General features: G+C 42.9%; 1 protein-coding gene across 17 annotated transcripts in view; it reads right to left on the reverse strand.

Annotated features, from left to right (window-relative positions):
- Positions 1–17,797, reverse strand: part of LOC147025481 (uncharacterized) — a 187,246-nt gene that overhangs the window by 114,878 nt on the left and 54,571 nt on the right. For all 17 annotated transcript variants that reach the window (XM_085886488.1, XM_085886486.1, XM_085886482.1 and 14 more), the window contains one exon: positions 3,959–4,053. In XM_085886488.1, coding sequence (XP_085742614.1) covers positions 3,959–4,053 — 95 coding nt within the window. The remainder of the gene's footprint in view (positions 1–3,958; positions 4,054–17,797) is intronic.

Raw genomic sequence — 17,797 nt, forward strand, 5'->3', positions numbered from 1 at the left:
TTTGTTCCATATACAGTAATACCTTGACATACGAATGCACTAACTTACGAGTATTCCGAGTTACAAGCCGCTGCTCGGACAATTTTTTGCTTTGTGTTACGAGTCTAGATCCGAGTTACGAGTGGAGCGAGCTTTGAGACGCGCGCAGCCAAGCAAGCAAACACCCGCAGCCAAGCAAGCAAACACCCGCATCTCCCACCTTTTCACGCATCTCCCGCCACTCGCTCGTTCAGTTCTCTTGGTTATCTCATTGAGTAGGGTCGTACCATAGTAATCTATGTTGTGTTTAGCTCTTGTTGTAGCAAAATTGTAGCAATTAAGTGTAACGGCAAAGGGAATAAAAAAAAAAAAATGTAAAAAAAAAATTGTAGCAATTAAGTTTAGCGATAAAGTGAATAATTTTTTTTTTTTTTAATTGTATCAATTACGTTTAGCGATAAAGTGTGATGAGACCTTCAAATCTCCTCCGCCTATCTCCTCCTCCACCACCGCCACCACCTCCACCGCCACCTCCACCAGAATCTTCCGTAAGCCAAAGTCGTCTCATCTCCAAGGTAAATACACTTTATAAAACCAGTTTACTTATTTATATTCTATCTTATTATCCTTGTATTATGTTTTGTATTCATTATTTATTATTTATGAATACATTTCTCATTTTTAAAACAACGTAACAAAGAAATTAGGGTGTTTTTTGGGGGGCTGGAACTGATTAATGGTATTTTAATTAATTTCAATTGGGAAAATTGTTTTGATATACGAGCAAACTGAGTTACGAGCTCGGTCACAGAACGAATTAAACTCGTATGTCAAGGTATTACTGTACAATGTTTCTTAACAGTTTTTGGACCAGTTTTACCTGCTGATCCTGAATCTGGTGGGTGCCAGTTGAGAAACGTTGAGCATTTTTGTCGAAATGCAAAAATACAAAATGGCCACCAAAACCTCATTAGCGCATATGTTATGATCATCTGCCCAAAGATATTAAACATGTTTTTTTCCCACAAATATACATACATGCAAATACAGTTGCCTGTATAGTTTATGTTGCTTCTAATTGTATCGAGCTGACAGACTAAAGATCAAAGATGGCTGCCATGATCCTATTTATTGTCAGTTTAAAGTCCAGATGCATTCACATCAAATGCATTATTCATCAAAACTACTGTCATCACAGTCATCACTTCCTTCTTGAGACATTGCTTTCATGGGATTTTCACAGCCTACATCACCCCTGCATTTGCAGAAATCTGTACAAGCTCGAGCTGATTTAGTACAACTGCAGAGTGCTGATTTGCAGTCACTCTTACAGCCACAGCTGATGAGATTGAGAACTTCATCTGGTGCAACTGACTGTTCATCAATGAGATATACAGGTTGAAGTGTCAAATACTTCTTCATCCATCCATTCTTCAGTGGGTCTAGAGTTGGAGGTGCTGGCATACCAGCAGCCATCCACAAAGTTGTCTGGTAATGAGCATGCTCACAATGGGGCCTAAATGCAGCCATTGTAGGTGGCAGACTGCTCAACTTTGGTGGCAGATGGCGTTTGCCACCAATCTTCCTTGTGAAGATATCTCTACGCATGGTGTCGAGTGATCCTTGAAATACTTGCTCATAGAGTGTAGCTACATACTTCAAGCATGATGCAATTACTTCATCCATGGATGCTGACAGATCCCCAAATGAGAGTGTCAGTGAATGCTTCCAACTTCTTCAGGACAGAAGTCTTTCCCATACCAGCGAAGCAGGATACTGTATCGCAACCAGTCAGTGCATGGGCTGCGAGAAGATTGGGCATGATTTTCTCATGTTTCTTAATGACCTCATTGATATCTATGACTGTATGGTTTCTAGAACATGACTCCATGATCACCTTAACTGTATGTGGTATGTTGTTGGTACGTAAATGTAGATGATGGGCAAGAATGACGAGTACATCAGTGTCATCAGACACTACTTTAATTGGTGAGTGTCCATTGACAGCCTCCTTTATCATGTGGTATGCCATTATAAACATCAGCTTCCTCATGTGTCACTGCTACTTGTTGTGCACCAACACCAACTTCTATTGGATGTGGATCAGGGCCAGTTATGATGACCTGCTTACCCTCTGGGATTTGCATGGAACACAACTGATCCATGATCAACTTGATAATTTGTTCTTTGTTGGCAGTAACATTCAAAGTGATGGCTTGCTTGGGTAGAGGCGATCCACTGTTAAGCTTGCACACACAGCTGAAACCTTTTGCTCGTGTTGTTTGACAGCATGACTTAATGCTGGTCTCATAGTATCTGTCAAATACCACGTGAAGAACTTGTGATATGCTCGCATAATGCATGATGGTGGCTACTGCAGCATCGACAAATGTAGATACCTTTGCTGGAGATGCAGGCCAAGGAACAGTCCAAAGCATAGCACAACCATCAAGAATGATCACTTCAGGAACTGCTCTATTTCGTTGACTACATTCTACTTTGATCGTTGTTTTGAGGACTGACTGACTGCGCTTCACCATTGTCATCGAACAGAGCAAGTGGATAGGGAGCTAATTCATAAGAGAACAAGGTCTTGGTAGCTTCCCTAGATGATGCCAAGATTCCAATCACATGTGTATATACCATTTCAGTATGTACCTCCATTATCTGCAAATGAGCATACAAATTAAGCAGCATCTAAAACTACTGCATCTTCTAAGTGGACAAAATTAAGTTAAGTGCGACTCCTGTTCGTGGCCATTTTGAGCTATGATGGCCATCTTGAATTTTCCATTTTTGCTTAGTTTCTCATCTAATTGCATCAGGAACAAATATTATTCAAATATAAAATGCTTCCACAGCCTCAACAACAATATACCTTGTAAAAGTGTCAAAAACGATTAAATAATAAACTAAGTTATTGTGTCATGGTGGCCATTTTGAATTTTTGTGTTTCTAGAAAAAATGCTCAAAGTTTCTCATCTGACACTCACTGGATTTGGAATCAGCACCTACAAATTGACTAGAAACCACAAAAAATATTGTACATGTCACAAAACAAGGTTAATGTGAATTATCATTGAACCTAGCTTGTACTAATAGCCTCATATGCCATCTCACACTGGACAATGCATGTGCAAGACCCAAGCAAGAGGGGGCCAGAGGACTCACACTCATCCTACAGTGTAAGTAAACCCCCTGTGAGGCCAACCATGCACGCTGAAACAACCACATGGTTAAATTAATTAAACAACCGCATCATGGTGGATTTTCAACGCACATACAGTTTTGTCTTGGCTCAGCATCTTGTGAGATAATTATCCAGCGGTCTCACATCGCCCATGAGGGAGACCGAGTCCATTACAATATACTGTATGTATTTTTTTGTTTTACATCAATAGAAGGCTCGCAGTGCAGCTTGTACGTAAATCACACGGAAGAAATAGACATCCTCGCTTTTTCCTTCTTGCTCTTTCAGCCACCTTTTTGTGTTTGAGTTTCCAGCCTGTTCACCACACCAACAACCCCGCCCCAATGTCCTTCACCCACCCCTCATTATCTCATTCTTCCCCTTGCCCATTTTTCCTCCAAGTGTCCCTCTGTTGTGTCCATCTACCCTGTATTGGTGCGTGTGTGTTCCCTCCATGCCTCTCCTCCTCTTTCCACCACGTTCCAGCTTGTCTTTTCTGTGTTCTAGCTCTTCAACGAGCTTCAAATTTGTGCACCAATAAATAATTGGAAAGGCAGTGTACTTTTTCCATAAAGGAGAGGCCTTATGGGATTTGAAAGTAGGTAACAAGCATCCTAAAGGGCTCAGATGGGAATGCTAACAGACGAACTTTTGTGCTCATGAACATTTCTTCCTCTATCACCCCGATAAGAAAGCACTAACAATTATTATGAGCCAAACTAATCAAATGCTCCATTCACAAACACGTTATACAAGTTTAGTGCTATGAAAGGCTGGAGAGCGCCTTGCCTGTTGCAGATTTTCACCCCTTGAATATCCCATGCGATCTGAGGGTGTTGAGGTGGCTCCGTGATCTTCGGCAGCCAGTATTCATCCAGGATGGCCTGGTGGACAACAAGACATTGAATTCATCCACGTGGGGGACAGTGGCATGAAAAATGGTGCATAGTACAAGAATTAAATATTCTTATAAAATGAAAAATATCACTTCACACAGCATTGTCAAGAAGGGAAGCACATAGGAATTTATGCATTTGCTTTTGAGTTGTTTGCTTTGGGGAAAAGTGGGATCCGACTTCAGCTTCAGCGCATACGTGGGAGGAAGCTACGTTTTGAAGAGATGCTGAATCCTAAAAATGGTGAACGCAATATCTTCCACAGAACCTTCTATTAGATTTAATAACATTGTGTAGGAGAAACATTTGGCTACAAAGAGTTGTTGTCATTTTACTGTCATTTATTTAATTCATCTTTGCCACTGTAGTTTAAGTCTGGCGTTGCTTTGGCATATTTTTTATTGCCATATACATTGAATTGTCATGATGTGATTTATAATGATTTGTGCCAAAGAGTTGATGAAATGTAAATTCAAATTTTATTTATTAGCCACCGGGAATGCAAGGTGTGCACTTCTGCCATGACTTCCTTCAAGACAGGTGGTGGCGGGCCGTCGGTGCATGGGCTCGTTGGAGTGGTGAATAAAATTCCTTTGTATTGATTGAATCAAAGTTATAAAATCATCCCAAGGAGATCTGTGGTACCAACTTATATCGAAACGGAAGGCCAATAAGGAACCCGAAGAAGTAAAGAGCAAAGATGGAGTCATCAGGAGGAACCTGGATAGGATTCGTGTTTCAGCCGCTACTCCCGTACCCTCAAACTAATCCAGGTGCAGCGAAGTGAGCCTTACAGAAAAATTTCTGCAAGAATTCACTTCTGAGAGATAGATAACAAAAGAGAGGGATAGAGTAAAAGAGATGAAAGAGAAGAAAAAGCAAGAATTAGAAGGAATGAAGAAAATTGTGAAAAATAAAATAATTTTTTTAAATAAATTCGAAAAAAAACAAAATGTGAAGGGAACAAAGAACACAGATATCAGGAAGAACCCGGATGGATAGATTTCAGCAGTTATTCCCCAGGCTGTATTGTTATAATTCTGATTATAATTAAATTACAGTATGGTTGATGTTATTGGCTAAAAAGCAGAACATGTAACCATTAATGTTGGTGCACACTGCACATGTTAATATAATCAAAAAAATTGCCCACTAAAGTGGTTTATTGTGCTAAATCAGGGTAAATAATACTTTCCTGATTATTTTCCCCCGTTGGACTTGGTCCAAAATGAGATTTGTGGAGTTGTTCTCGATTTTCGTGTCCGTGTGTGCGTGCGTCCGCAACCATATCTTGGACATGTGTAGACCGATTTTGTTCGTACTTGGTGCAAAGACAATACACATGATGGTATACATATGCTTGTCAAATTTTTTTCGACATCAGATTTTTTTATTTTTTATTTTTTGTATACCTTGGTCGAGGCTCGTATGAGAGCGAACACACAACTCACAGCAAGGAGGCATGAGACAAGAGGGGCGGGAGTGGAAGGGACAAAACAATGGGGAACAGACACATGAGGTGAACTGTGGAAGGGAGAGGGATGGGGATGGGACGGGGAACATGGCGAAGAGAAGATGGACATTTCAGGGACTTTCAGGAAGGAAAGCAGGAGAAATGAAGGAAGTGGGCTTGGGTGGATTATCGGGGGTAGAAAAGATCGAGGATTTGGATGGGGGAAGATAAGAGGTGGTGGTGAACGGCTGTTTTGAAAGCCTGGAGGGAAGAATGGGAAAGAATAGAGTGAGGAAGTTTATTCCAAAGGCGGGAAAAAGAGGAATGAAAGAGTGAAGATGAGCAGTGATTCGTGATTTTGGTAGTTTTACCAGAAAGGGGTTGTTGGCGGACCTTGAGTGCCCTGTGGAAATGTGGTGGAGACAAATTGCAGAGAGAGCAGGGGGGGGCAAGGCTGGAGAGGAGTCGGTAGAAGACAGAAAGACCACCGACCAACCTGCGGTGATTGAGTGAGAGGCCCAAAGACTCAGCTTCATTGCGGGAGATGCCGATGATCTTAAATGCCCTGGTTTCGACAGCGTGAAGCCGAGAAAGGTGGGAGGCAGGAGCACCAGCCCAGAGGGGAGAGCAGTACTCCATCAGGTTACGGACAAAAGCTTTGTAAGTGGTCAGGAGCTCAAGAGGGCCGAGGAAGGACTTAGAACGACAGAGGATTCCCAGTCGGTGACTGGCTTTTGAGGCGAGGTTGGAAATGTGACTTTCCCAGGAAAGGTCATGGCAGATAGTGAGACCTAGAAGCTTGAAAGAAAAGACTTCTTCCAGAGGATTGTTGAGAAAGTGGATGGGGGGGGGGGGTTTGTAAACGGTCCTTTTGAAGAGATATCTCCTTGTGAAGAGAAGTGAGTGTGAGATTTGTCTGGATTGAAAGACATGTTCCACGTGTTGGACCAGTTTGTGATTTTATCCAGATCTGCAGTGAGCGAAGAAGCTGCTGCTTGCCGGTCTGAGGGATGACAGATGGTACGGCAGAGGGTGGAGTCATCGGCAAAGAGAAATAGAGGATTTTCCAGAGAGTCCGAGAGATCATTGATGAAAACCAGAAAAAGAACAGGGCCCAGAACGCTACCTTGAGGAACTCCAGCCTGCACAGGAAGAGGGGATGAAAGAACTCCATTTAGGGCCACACGTTGACTGCGACAGGAGAGGAAGTCTGCGAGCCATGAGTGGAGATGGCCTTGAATACCATGGGAAGAGAGTTTGGTGAGTAGGGCAGGGTGCCAGACTGTGTCAAAAGCACGTGATATGTCCAGGGATACGGCTCGGATTTCCTGTCTGGCATTGAGGACCTCCATCCATTGATGGGAGAGCAGAAGCAGCATATCCAGGGTAGAGTGACCTGGTCTGAAACCAAATTGATGATTGGAAATCAAGCCATTGGAGAAGAGGAAGGATTTCATGTCTGAAGCGATGATGGATTCCATCACCTTGCTGATGATTGGGAGAAGGCTGATTGGTCTGTAATTACAGGGATCTGTTTTTGCACCTTTTTTATGCAGGGCAGTGATGTTAGCAGATTTCCAAGCAGATGGCAGATGACCTTGGGCAAATGAGAGGGTGAATAGAACAGAGAGAGGGTGAGCAAGAGCAGAAGAGCAGGCTTTGAGGACACGTGGGCTGATGCCGTCTGGACCGGTTGCAGAATCTGACTCGAGGTTTGAAAGCAAGCTCTCCACCTTGTTAGGAGAAAAGGACACAGAGTCCAGGGACAGTTGGGTGCGACTGGGTAAAGTGGGTAGAGATATAGATGGGTTTAGGACACAAGATTTAGCTGCAAACACCGAGTTTAGACATTCAGCTTTATCACGTGTGGAATCAGCAGTGCGGCCATTTGAGGTAAGGGAGGGGATGGAGGGGGAACATACACCAGAAACAGATTTGATTAAACGCCACCAGGATTTTGAGGAGGGAGAGAGGTTTGAGAGTTCAGACTTGAGATGAGAAAGATGTTGTTTTCTGGCTCTCCTGAGGGTAGATACACACTTGTTCCGAGCTTTGTGGAAAGAACTGAGATTGCCCTCAGTTGGGTTTGCTTTCCATGAGGCAAAGGCAAGTTGTTTCAGGACAACTGCCTCGCCACAAGCTTCAGTAAACCAATGGCGGGAGGAAGGGTAAGACAACTGAACACGAGAGGGGATAAATCTGTGCATGAGGGAGAGCAAGTTTCTTTGAAAGAATTCCCAGGATGAGTTGATGTTTGAGAAAGTAATGATAGGAGACCAGTCTGTAAGTTTGATGGCTGCTCGGAGACCCTGCCAGTCGGCTTGAGTGAAATGCCAGACTCGACGGCGGTGAGGTGGTTCTCTGATAACAGCCAGAGAGATGTCCACTTTGACAAGGACGTGGTCAGAAGAACCAATTGGAGCGAAGGAAGAGCAGCAGATATTGTCAGGGAAATTTGTCAAAATCAGATCCAGAAGAGATGGAGTACCCTTGGTAAGGGATCCAAGATGGCCGACTGGTGACCATTTTAGGTGTAAAAAAAAACCTGATGTTGAACACGTCCTCAACCATTTCTCGAACAAGCATTTACCGATGTTAAAACTTGGTACACAGATAATAAATGAAGGCTTACATATACACGTCATTGTTTTTCAAGATTATATCAAAGATGGCTGACTGATGACCATTTTGTTACTTAAATGTGTCTGTAACCATTTCTCAGACATGCATGGTCCGATTTTGTTCAAACTTGGCACAAGCACAGTACATGATGGTATACATGTGCTCCTCATTTTATTTTGTGATCTGATCAAAGATGGCCGACTGGTAGACCATTTTAGTTGTATACTTAAGTATGGGCTCGTCCTTTAATTCCATACATGACATTATGACATTTTATGTCTTTTTTTACTTGTTTCTATTGTATTTACAACATGCAGCATGCTGCCCCTTTTGTTATGTTGTGTTCCTATCAAACCAAAACATTCATTAAACAAGTGAAGAGAGACATCGTGTTGGTGTGCATCTTTTAACAGCTAAATTTGGCGTCATGGACAGGATTTTTGGTTGGAGTACATTATTAAAGGGGCAGTAACAGGAGCCAACGACAATGGCCGAGTCTGTGGAAAGCAAGGAGGCTGGAGGATTGGCAGCTCGATTTGAAGAGTTCAGGCTGATGGTGACACATTAAGCTGAACAGATCTGCCAACATGATGCCCGGGTCAACACAAGTCCTACCATATTATATTCCTAGGGACAGGAAAGTGTGAGTCTTCACTTTAACCAACAAAGGTGGCATAACAGTTGAAGAATGGTTAGACATTGTTCATTGTCTTTTGTACCTGGCATATGCACGGAGCAGATCAAGCAGATGCAGTTATTGACTACCTAGGTGGACAAGCCAGACAAACTGTCAAACTTCAGAGCAGTTAGTATCCTGGCTAAAAGTGAAGTACTTAATGGGTATTGCAAGGCCGGCCGGTGGGGTGAAGAGTATTCCGGTGTTGTTAAACCAACCACTAGTAGTCTCTTACCTGGTGATCTGGTAGTGGAAAAGATTTGCGCCACAGTACAGAAAGGACTTATGTCAGTTAGATAAATGAACACTGGTTTCAAATCAATTTGTCTCCGACTTAGGACAAGGTTAGCAGAGCTCCATGTTACTGATTATGTTGAGAGCCCACAAGTTAACATACAGGTTAAGGGTCAGAGCATTGAGGTGGGGCTGACTAATGAATGTGCTTATCAAAGGACCACACCTACTGAAATACTTGTGAACCTTGGGGCACCCAGCTGACTGAATGGCAACAGCAGAGGTTGAATGCCCTCTTGGACAAGCACCTCTTTTCCCAACACGCAAATGACTTTGGCCAAACAGACACAGTCACACATCACACAGAGAGACTGGGGATAATCCACTTATAAAGCAGAGACACCAGAGAGTATCGCCACACATCTTCTGCGAATTTAAACAACATATCCAGCATCTAATTGAACAGGGTGTCCTGAAGAAGAGCAACAGTCATTGGGCATCTCCAGTGGTCATAGTATGTAAACCAGATGGTTCTATTAGATTTTTCCATGACTACCATCAACTGAATAAGGTGACCAGGAAGGATGCTTTTCCCAGCCCCAGGGTTCAGGAGTCACTATATGCCCTCGGTAATGCTCGGTTGTTTACGACACTGGATTTGACATCCGGGTGAAGATTGATGATGCAGATCAGGCCAAGACAGCTGTGACGACTCCATTTGGACTTTACCAGTGGACAAGAATGCTCTGCGGACTCTGCAATGCCCCCAGCAACATTTAAACGGGTGATGGAGTGTTGGCTTGGGGATTTACAGTGGGAAAGTCTTTTGATCTACTTGGATGATATCTTTATTTATAGATCGGATTTTGAAACTCATCTGCAAGGCTTAGACCAGGGTCTCCAAGAGCATAGGCTAAAGCTGAGACTGGGGAAATGCTTTGTGCTACAGGAACAGGTCAAATTCTTTGGCCACATTGTGTCAAGGAGAGGTATCGAGACTGACCCAGGGAAAATTGAAGTTTTACAAACATGGCCAGTTACAAAAAATCCGATAGAGGTGAGACAGGTACTTGGGTTTATGGGCTACTCCCATAGATTTGTACCACAGTTTGCCCAAATAGCTGCCCCACTGTTCAAATTAGTGGGGAATGGGAAAAAAAGGTAAAACCCCTTTTGCTTTTGCATTGACCAAAGAATGTCAAGATTCATTTGATGCATTATGTGACCGGCTGGGTAATCCACCAGTATTGGCAAATCCTGACTTTACAAAAGCTTTCATTGTCACAACTGATGCCAGTTTCAAAGAGTTGGGTGCAGTGCTGTCACAGTACAAGGATGGTAAAGAACAGCCAGTGGCATATGCTGCATCCGACAGAGTGCAACGATTGGTTTTACAGTGCATTCAAGTTGGAACACCTTTCGCTTAAACATATGCCTGGTGTTGGCTTAGCGGTTCAGGTGGCCCTGTCAGCTACTGAATTAACACCAGGTGGGGTTGACTCAGCCTGTCATCCTTCTGAGGTCGGCAAAATGAGCACCGGTGTATTGGTAATAGTGGCACTGCATCAACGGTAAAGCCATGCCCCTAATAAATGATGCAACCAGCAGCCTCAAGGCTGCACACGAGTGTGTGTGTGTGTGTGTGTGTGTGTGTGTGTGTGTGTGTGTGTGTGTGTGTGTGTGTGTGTGTGTGTGTGTGTGTGTGTGTATGTGTGTGTTTAAATGGGTTGTTGGTGAGAAATTCAGGGAGTACTTGCTGCATTCCAAGTTTGTGGTTTATAGAGATCGCAACCTTTTGAAGTATTTCAGTGCATCAAACTTAGGGGCTACTAAACAGAGGTGTGTGGCACAGTTGGCAGATTTCGACTTTGAAGTGGGATACAAGACAGGAAGAGCCAATACCAATGCGGATGCATTGTCCCAACTACCCCATTCTGACAATGAGACAAGTGAATCGATTGTGACTGCATTTGAAGTCAAGGGAGTGCTCTGGCCTTATACTCAAGGAAATATGAACATCAGCATTGCGTACAAGTGGTCCATTGAGAAAACTCCCCATTGCAAGGCAGCAGATGTTGCAGAGGAGGTCCAAGTTAGCTCAATAACTGTCATGCGGTCCCTTCATCAACTGGGCTACAATGGGAGAGCAGCTAGGAGAAAACCTCTTCTTAGACCAGCCAACATTCAAAGGAGAAAGAAGTGGGCTAATGAGATGGCCAACAGACCCTTGGAATTTTGGCAAACTGAATTTTTTTCATACGAGTCCCAATTTACTCAATTTTCTGACAGTGAACGCATCTGCTCTGGAGACTTCCAAATCAAGAGTTCTCTTTGAACCAATTGCAGCCAACTGTCAAACACGGTGGTTTTTCAGTGATGGTGTGGGTAGCAATCTGGAGTGCTGGTCCGTCAGAGCTTGTGGAGTGTGTTGGTAACATCAACTCTACGATATACATTTCTATCCTTGAGGATGGACTTCTCCCTGTCTTCTCCACTGGTCAGATGATCAAAAACAACACTCTGTTCATGGAAGATAGAGTTCCATGCCACACTCCGAAAAGGCCAAAGAATGGCAGGACAGAAATGGAATCAAGTGACTTCCATGGCCAAGTCAGTCTCCTGACATGAATCCCATTGAACACCTCTGGGCCATATTGGATCGAGATGTGCGGAAAAAGTCCAGGAAACCAACATCACGGGCAGAATTCCTCAACCTTTTGCGTGAAGCCTGGGCAGAAATCCCACAAGAGAAAATTTTGGAAACTCGTTAGTTCTTTTAAAGAGTAAAAGCGTTGAAATCTGCAAATGGCAAATCTACCAAATACTAGTGTGTGTATTACAATGGATCAAATGCACTTGAAATATTCAATAAATATATTATTTTAAAAGCATGGTGTCTATTTACTTCTGCCATGTCTCTGGTACACTTCGGAGAAGACACTCATTGTGTGTGGCCTGGTTGGAACCACAGTTTACATCCAGGTATACATTGCAAGTCTGCAGCATGCAGATGAAATGATTGGCAAGGTTCTGCATGATGTAAAAAGTCATCGGAAGCCAAGTTGAGGTGAAAGGCAGCATCAGTCCAGAGAGGTACAAAAAATGATAAGACAATGGGATAGGTTGAAGTTAAAGGCCCAGTCACACCTTGACGTTTTAGCCAGAAATGGCAACGTATTAAAATGTATGTAAAACGCTGGCTTACATTGAACTTTTGATGCTTTTTTTTAAAGATTCGGACGTATTCATAACGAGTTGGTCATATGCATTACATATTAGTAACGGACACAGAACGTTTCGTTGTGTTATAGCTAACATATACGAACGAATGCTGAGCCTGTTGTCAGCCTTCCCAACCTATGCCCAACGATAGTCTAACTTATGCATAGCGCGCTGCACGCATCGCCGACGATGACGTGACGTAGCTTATTAAGAGGCTGCCGCACAACGATTCAAATCATAACCGCCGCAGAAATGGAAGTGTCAACATCGCAGTCACACCTTGGCGATCTTGCCAGCGTATGGCGACCTCTGAAAAATGCGTCTAAAACGCCGGCGCACGTCGAATACGGTATGGGTAAGTTTGGTATGCGTGAATAAAACGCTAAAGTACGCTATCATACGTCGTATTAAGTGGAGTACGTCTTGTAATTATAAACGTGTTAAACATTTTACGACGTACTTGCCGTATGCACACGTTCCGCATGCGATGGGAATAAGTTGTACGCACGATATGCGAACGTTGGCACACGTCGACAAAAGTTACTTGTAAGGTGCTCATAAGTCGAAACACTCAAGGTAATGGTTAGCGTCAGTGTTCCAGACTCCCTGTTTTTTTTGTTTTGTGTTTTTTCTTCGGTATGATGGTGATGTCAACACTTCGATTTCTAGTGCGGTTATGATTTAAATCGTTGAGCGGCAGCCTTTTAATTATATTATATTATGTTATAACCGCACTAGAAATCGAAGTGTCGACATCACCGTCATACCGAAGAAGAAGAAAAAAAAATCCCAGGGAGTCTGGAACACTGACGCTAACCATTACCTTGACATGTTTCGACTTATGAGTACCTTACAAGTAACGTGTGTCGACGTGTGTCAACGATTGCGTAACGTGCCTACAACACGTTACTCATAGGTTATAAATAAGTTTTGGGTACGCTAAACATTACCTCGACGTGTTTTGACTTATGAGTAACTTACAAGTAACGCGTGTCGACGTGTGTCAAGATCGCGTAACATGGCCACAACTTATGGCCAGCGTTATGCGGAACGTGTGAGTCATACGCTAGCATAAGTCTTAAAATTTCAAGCATGGAAAATTTGAGGACAACCGAAAAGTACAACGTTTAAAGCCAGCATACTACGACGTACGGCAGTGTTTTTCAGCGTGCTCTCAATGTTTCCAAAACTTACCCATAACGTATTCGACGTGTACCAGCGTTTTACACAAATTTTCCAAAAATCGGCATAAGCTGGCTAAAACGTCAATGTGTGACTGGGCCTTAAATGGGATACTGCACAGAATCATCCAGGATCTAAAATATGGCTCTGAGCATCAACAGTTGGTACTACGTGAGGTTAGCATCGCAAAATATCCCGAGAAAACCACGACCATGCGAGACATTTTGGAGATTGGACAATGGAATCCATGAGATGATGTTATCATTGGCCATCAATGACCACTGATATTCAACAATGGTTCCAGAGTTGTTAAAAAAAAACGTGCGTTTGCGAAGGAAACCTTGCTGCCGTATCACACACTCATGGTCTGCATTGAAATGTCAGCCCCACTTGAAGATGTGGTGATGGACTTTACTTATCTAGAACGTTCATCAGATGAATAAAAAAATGTTCTGGTGCTGACGGACATGTTTACAAGTTTCTGTGTGGTCATCTTGACCCATGATCAGACAGCATGAACCATAGCTACAGCCTTGGTGAAGAATTGGTTTTCTTACTTTGGTTGTCCAGGGCACTTGCACTCAGACCAGGGTAGAAATTTTGAGGTTTCTATAATAGCAAGCCGATGTGAGATATACGGCATTGATAAGAGTCACAACGCACCACCCCTACCAACCAGAAGGCAATGGTGGGTGTGAACGCTGAAACTGAACAATGCACAGGATGCTTAAAACGCTCCCGGCGGATTGGAAACAATGATGGAGGGAATACCTAACTGAGTTAACTCTCGCCTATAAAAGCCATGTACATTCATCCAATGGGTTTCCACCATTTTATTTGATGATGGGCAGGGATGCCTGGCTGCTGATGGACATCATCCTGAAGTTGAATCTGGACAATCATCAAGCAGAAAGTATGGATCAGTGCATTGTAGATCATCATGACTGGTTAAAGACGGCATGTGTTTTAGCCAAGGAATGCTGACACGAGGCTGGGCTTGCCAAAAAATAGGATTCATGACCAGGTAGCACCAGGTGCACTGATTAGATCACGGGACCGAGTTCTACTGAGGAATCACAAACTCGGGGGCGCAATAAGATCCAGGATAGATGGGAACCTAAACTGTACTTGGTAATTGACTACGCAAATCCTGAGATTCCTGTATTCTGTAGATGTCGCGAGAGGGGTAATTGGCAAGTCAAGGTTGTCCACAGAAATCAGTTAAAGCCTTGTATGTTTCTTATGAATGTCCCCAAAAGGAGTACAACTAGGAAGAGTGACAACACAGATGACATGCTTTTTCAGCAAGAAGACACTGTAAGGGTTTATGTATGTTCTTACCCTGCACATGAGGATAAAAGCCCTCCTCACATGGACTTAACCGTGAGTGATGATGAAAGCCCTCCTCCTGTGAACCTAACCGTTAGTGACAATGTATTGACAGTGTAGGATCATGTCATGGATAAGGAAGACAGTCCAGAGCAGCCTGCTGCACTACCAGTTGACAGAACAACCGAGTACCTGAGAATGTCTTCTTGCTCAACGAGAGGAATCCCACCACAGAGGTTACTTTGTTGGTTGTTATCTCCATTTGTAGTTTTCAGGAGGTAGGAGGAAGTTCTCTCAGAACTCAAAATCTCCACTTATTTTTTTGCAAAGAATCATGATTTGTAAACCAAACTGTGAAGTTTCGTTCTCAGCCTCGTTCCAAGGGCTCTTTTCAAAATCTTCACTGAACTTGACAGCCTCCACTTGTAGCTCATTTGTAGTGATATTCCTGGGAATGATTTTTAGTACTTACAAGGAAATACAAGAAAATCAGACACAGGTGGAGGCCATTCAGTGCATCATGCCTGCATGACATCAACACCACACTAATTTATCAACACGAGATCCAAAGAAGAAAATGCAAATTTATTTTATTTTTATTAATAATGTTTTTGTGGTTTTTTTATTTAGCTATTTATTTTAAGTTTTTGTAGTTTTTATATTTTTTTGTATTTTGTGTTTTTTTTTTGTAAATATATCTTTTTTTTCTTCTCCTCAGGGGAGAGGGCATGGGCTAGGTTAAAAGCACACATCAACCACACAAAACCCCTTGACGAGACCCCCACCAACAGCACTCCTTACACATGCACACAATCACCCATCTATGCTCAAGCAACCTAAAAGTCCTGTCAACATTCCCATACCCCTCCATCTCCATAACTTCCAGGTACCTATCCAATTCCAATTTAAACTTATCCACTGTTTCTGCTGCCACTACCTTTCCAGGGAGGCCATTCCATGCATCAACTACTCTTTGAGTAAAAGTCCCCTGCCTTACTACCATCTTAACTCTCAGGCGAAGGCCCCTGGTCCGATCACTGCTACTCTGTTTAATTAATTCATCTACCAGCTATTTTATCAACACCCTTCATTATCGTAAACTTCTCCATCATACCTCCTTGTAACTGCCTCCTTTCTAGTGAATAAAGCCCCCTCTCCTTCAGCCGCTCCTCAAAGCTAAGTCGAGCAAGACCCGAAATCAATCGAGTAGCCCTGCGCTGAACCCTCTCTCTGGCATCTATGTCCTTCTGGAATTGTGGTGATCAGGACTGCACACAATATTCTCGATGTGGCCCCCACTAAATTCCTGTACAATGTTAACACCACCTCTTTTGATTTATAAATGATCGCCCTCCAAATACAACCTAAAACCCTATTTGCTTTACCTATAGCTGCCTGGCACTGTGCTGCCTGCTTACCTCCTGTATCTATCACCATCCCCAGATCCTTCTCCTGTGTAACACGCTCCAAAATTACCCCTTGCATGCTGTAATCTCTATTTTTATTGTTCTTTCCAATCCTCAACACATTACACTTGCTCAGATTAAATTCCATCTGCCAATCTTTTGACCAATCTATGCAAGTATCAATACTTTCCTGAATCTGATCACCACCCCCTCTGCTATCCACCTTATGCCAAGCTTTGTGTCATGTGCAAATTTGGAAAGCTCACACTTCACCCCATTATCCAAATCATTGATGTAAATAATTAATAAAAATGGTCCGAGTACTGATCCCTGAGGTACCCCACTACTTACATCCTCCCAGCAAGACATCCTCCCACTCACAGCCACTCTTTGCTTCCTATCACTAAGCCAGTTTGCAATCCAATTAGTTGCCTGCCCAGACACTCCACAAGCTCTCACATTGGCGAACAACCTCCGATGTGATACCTTATCAAATGCCTTCTTAAGTCTAGACTCTAGATAGACTATGTCCACTGCCTTTCCTTCATCCACCCAATCAGACACTGCTTCATAGAACTAAAAGATTTGTTAAACAGGAACTACCTTTGATAAACCCATCCTGACTACCTTTAATTAGTTTGTATTTGTTTAAATGGTTCCTCATCTTGTCCTTTATTAATGTCTCCAACACCTTCCCCACAACTGAAGTCAGACTAACAGGTCTTTAGTTTCCCAATTCTTCTTTGGATCCTTTCTTAAATAATGGTGTTACATTTGCTACTCTCCAATCCTCTGGTACTTGTCCTGACTCCAGTGAGCGATTGAAAATATCCGTTAATATCTCGCTTACCTGCTTTGCCACTTCCCTCAATATTCCCGGGTGCATAATATCTGGCCCTGGAGCCAGATCTACTCTTAGATTTCCCAGCTGTTCCTTTACTTCCTCCACTTCAACCTGGATCTTCTGTGAAAGCCGTTCCTCACCTCCTTGATAAATACTCTCAGCTATTGGCAATTCTTCTGACTGTTCTTGTGTAAAATGTAAAACAAAAAATACCTGTTTAAGAAGCCTGCCATCTCACTTTCATCACTAACCACTCTCCGGGTGCTATTCCTCAATAGGCCCACACTCGTCCTAACCTTTTCTTTTCCCCTGATATACTTAAAGAAAGCCTTGCTATTATGTTTAATATTCTTAGCCATGTCCTCATACTCTCTTTTGGCTTGCCGAGTTATTTTCTGAACTTGCCTCTGTTTACTCCAATAGTGATATAAATCTAACTCCAGTTGTGATATTTTAAACCAAATAAATACCTTCTGCTTCTCCTTAATGGCGTGCCTTATATCACTGCTCAACCACCCTGGCCTCTTTCTGCTTCTAGTTTTACACCTCATTGGAATGTACTTACTCTGCATTCTACACATTTTCTCCTTGAAAGTTTCCCACTTTTCTGATAATAATTGTCCTATTGTTAGAGTCTCCCAATCTACATCACCCAATTCTCTCCTCGTACCCTCAAAGTTTGCCTTCCTGAAATCTAATAGCCTTACCCCACTATCCTGAACACTAACCCTGAACAGAATCTTTGCTCACCCCCACTCTATTCT

This window comes from Eptatretus burgeri, chromosome 6 (genome assembly GCF_056783735.1).
Source record: "Eptatretus burgeri isolate ZD-2024b chromosome 6, Ebu_testis_v1, whole genome shotgun sequence".
Taxonomy (NCBI): Eukaryota; Metazoa; Chordata; class Myxini; order Myxiniformes; family Myxinidae; genus Eptatretus; species Eptatretus burgeri.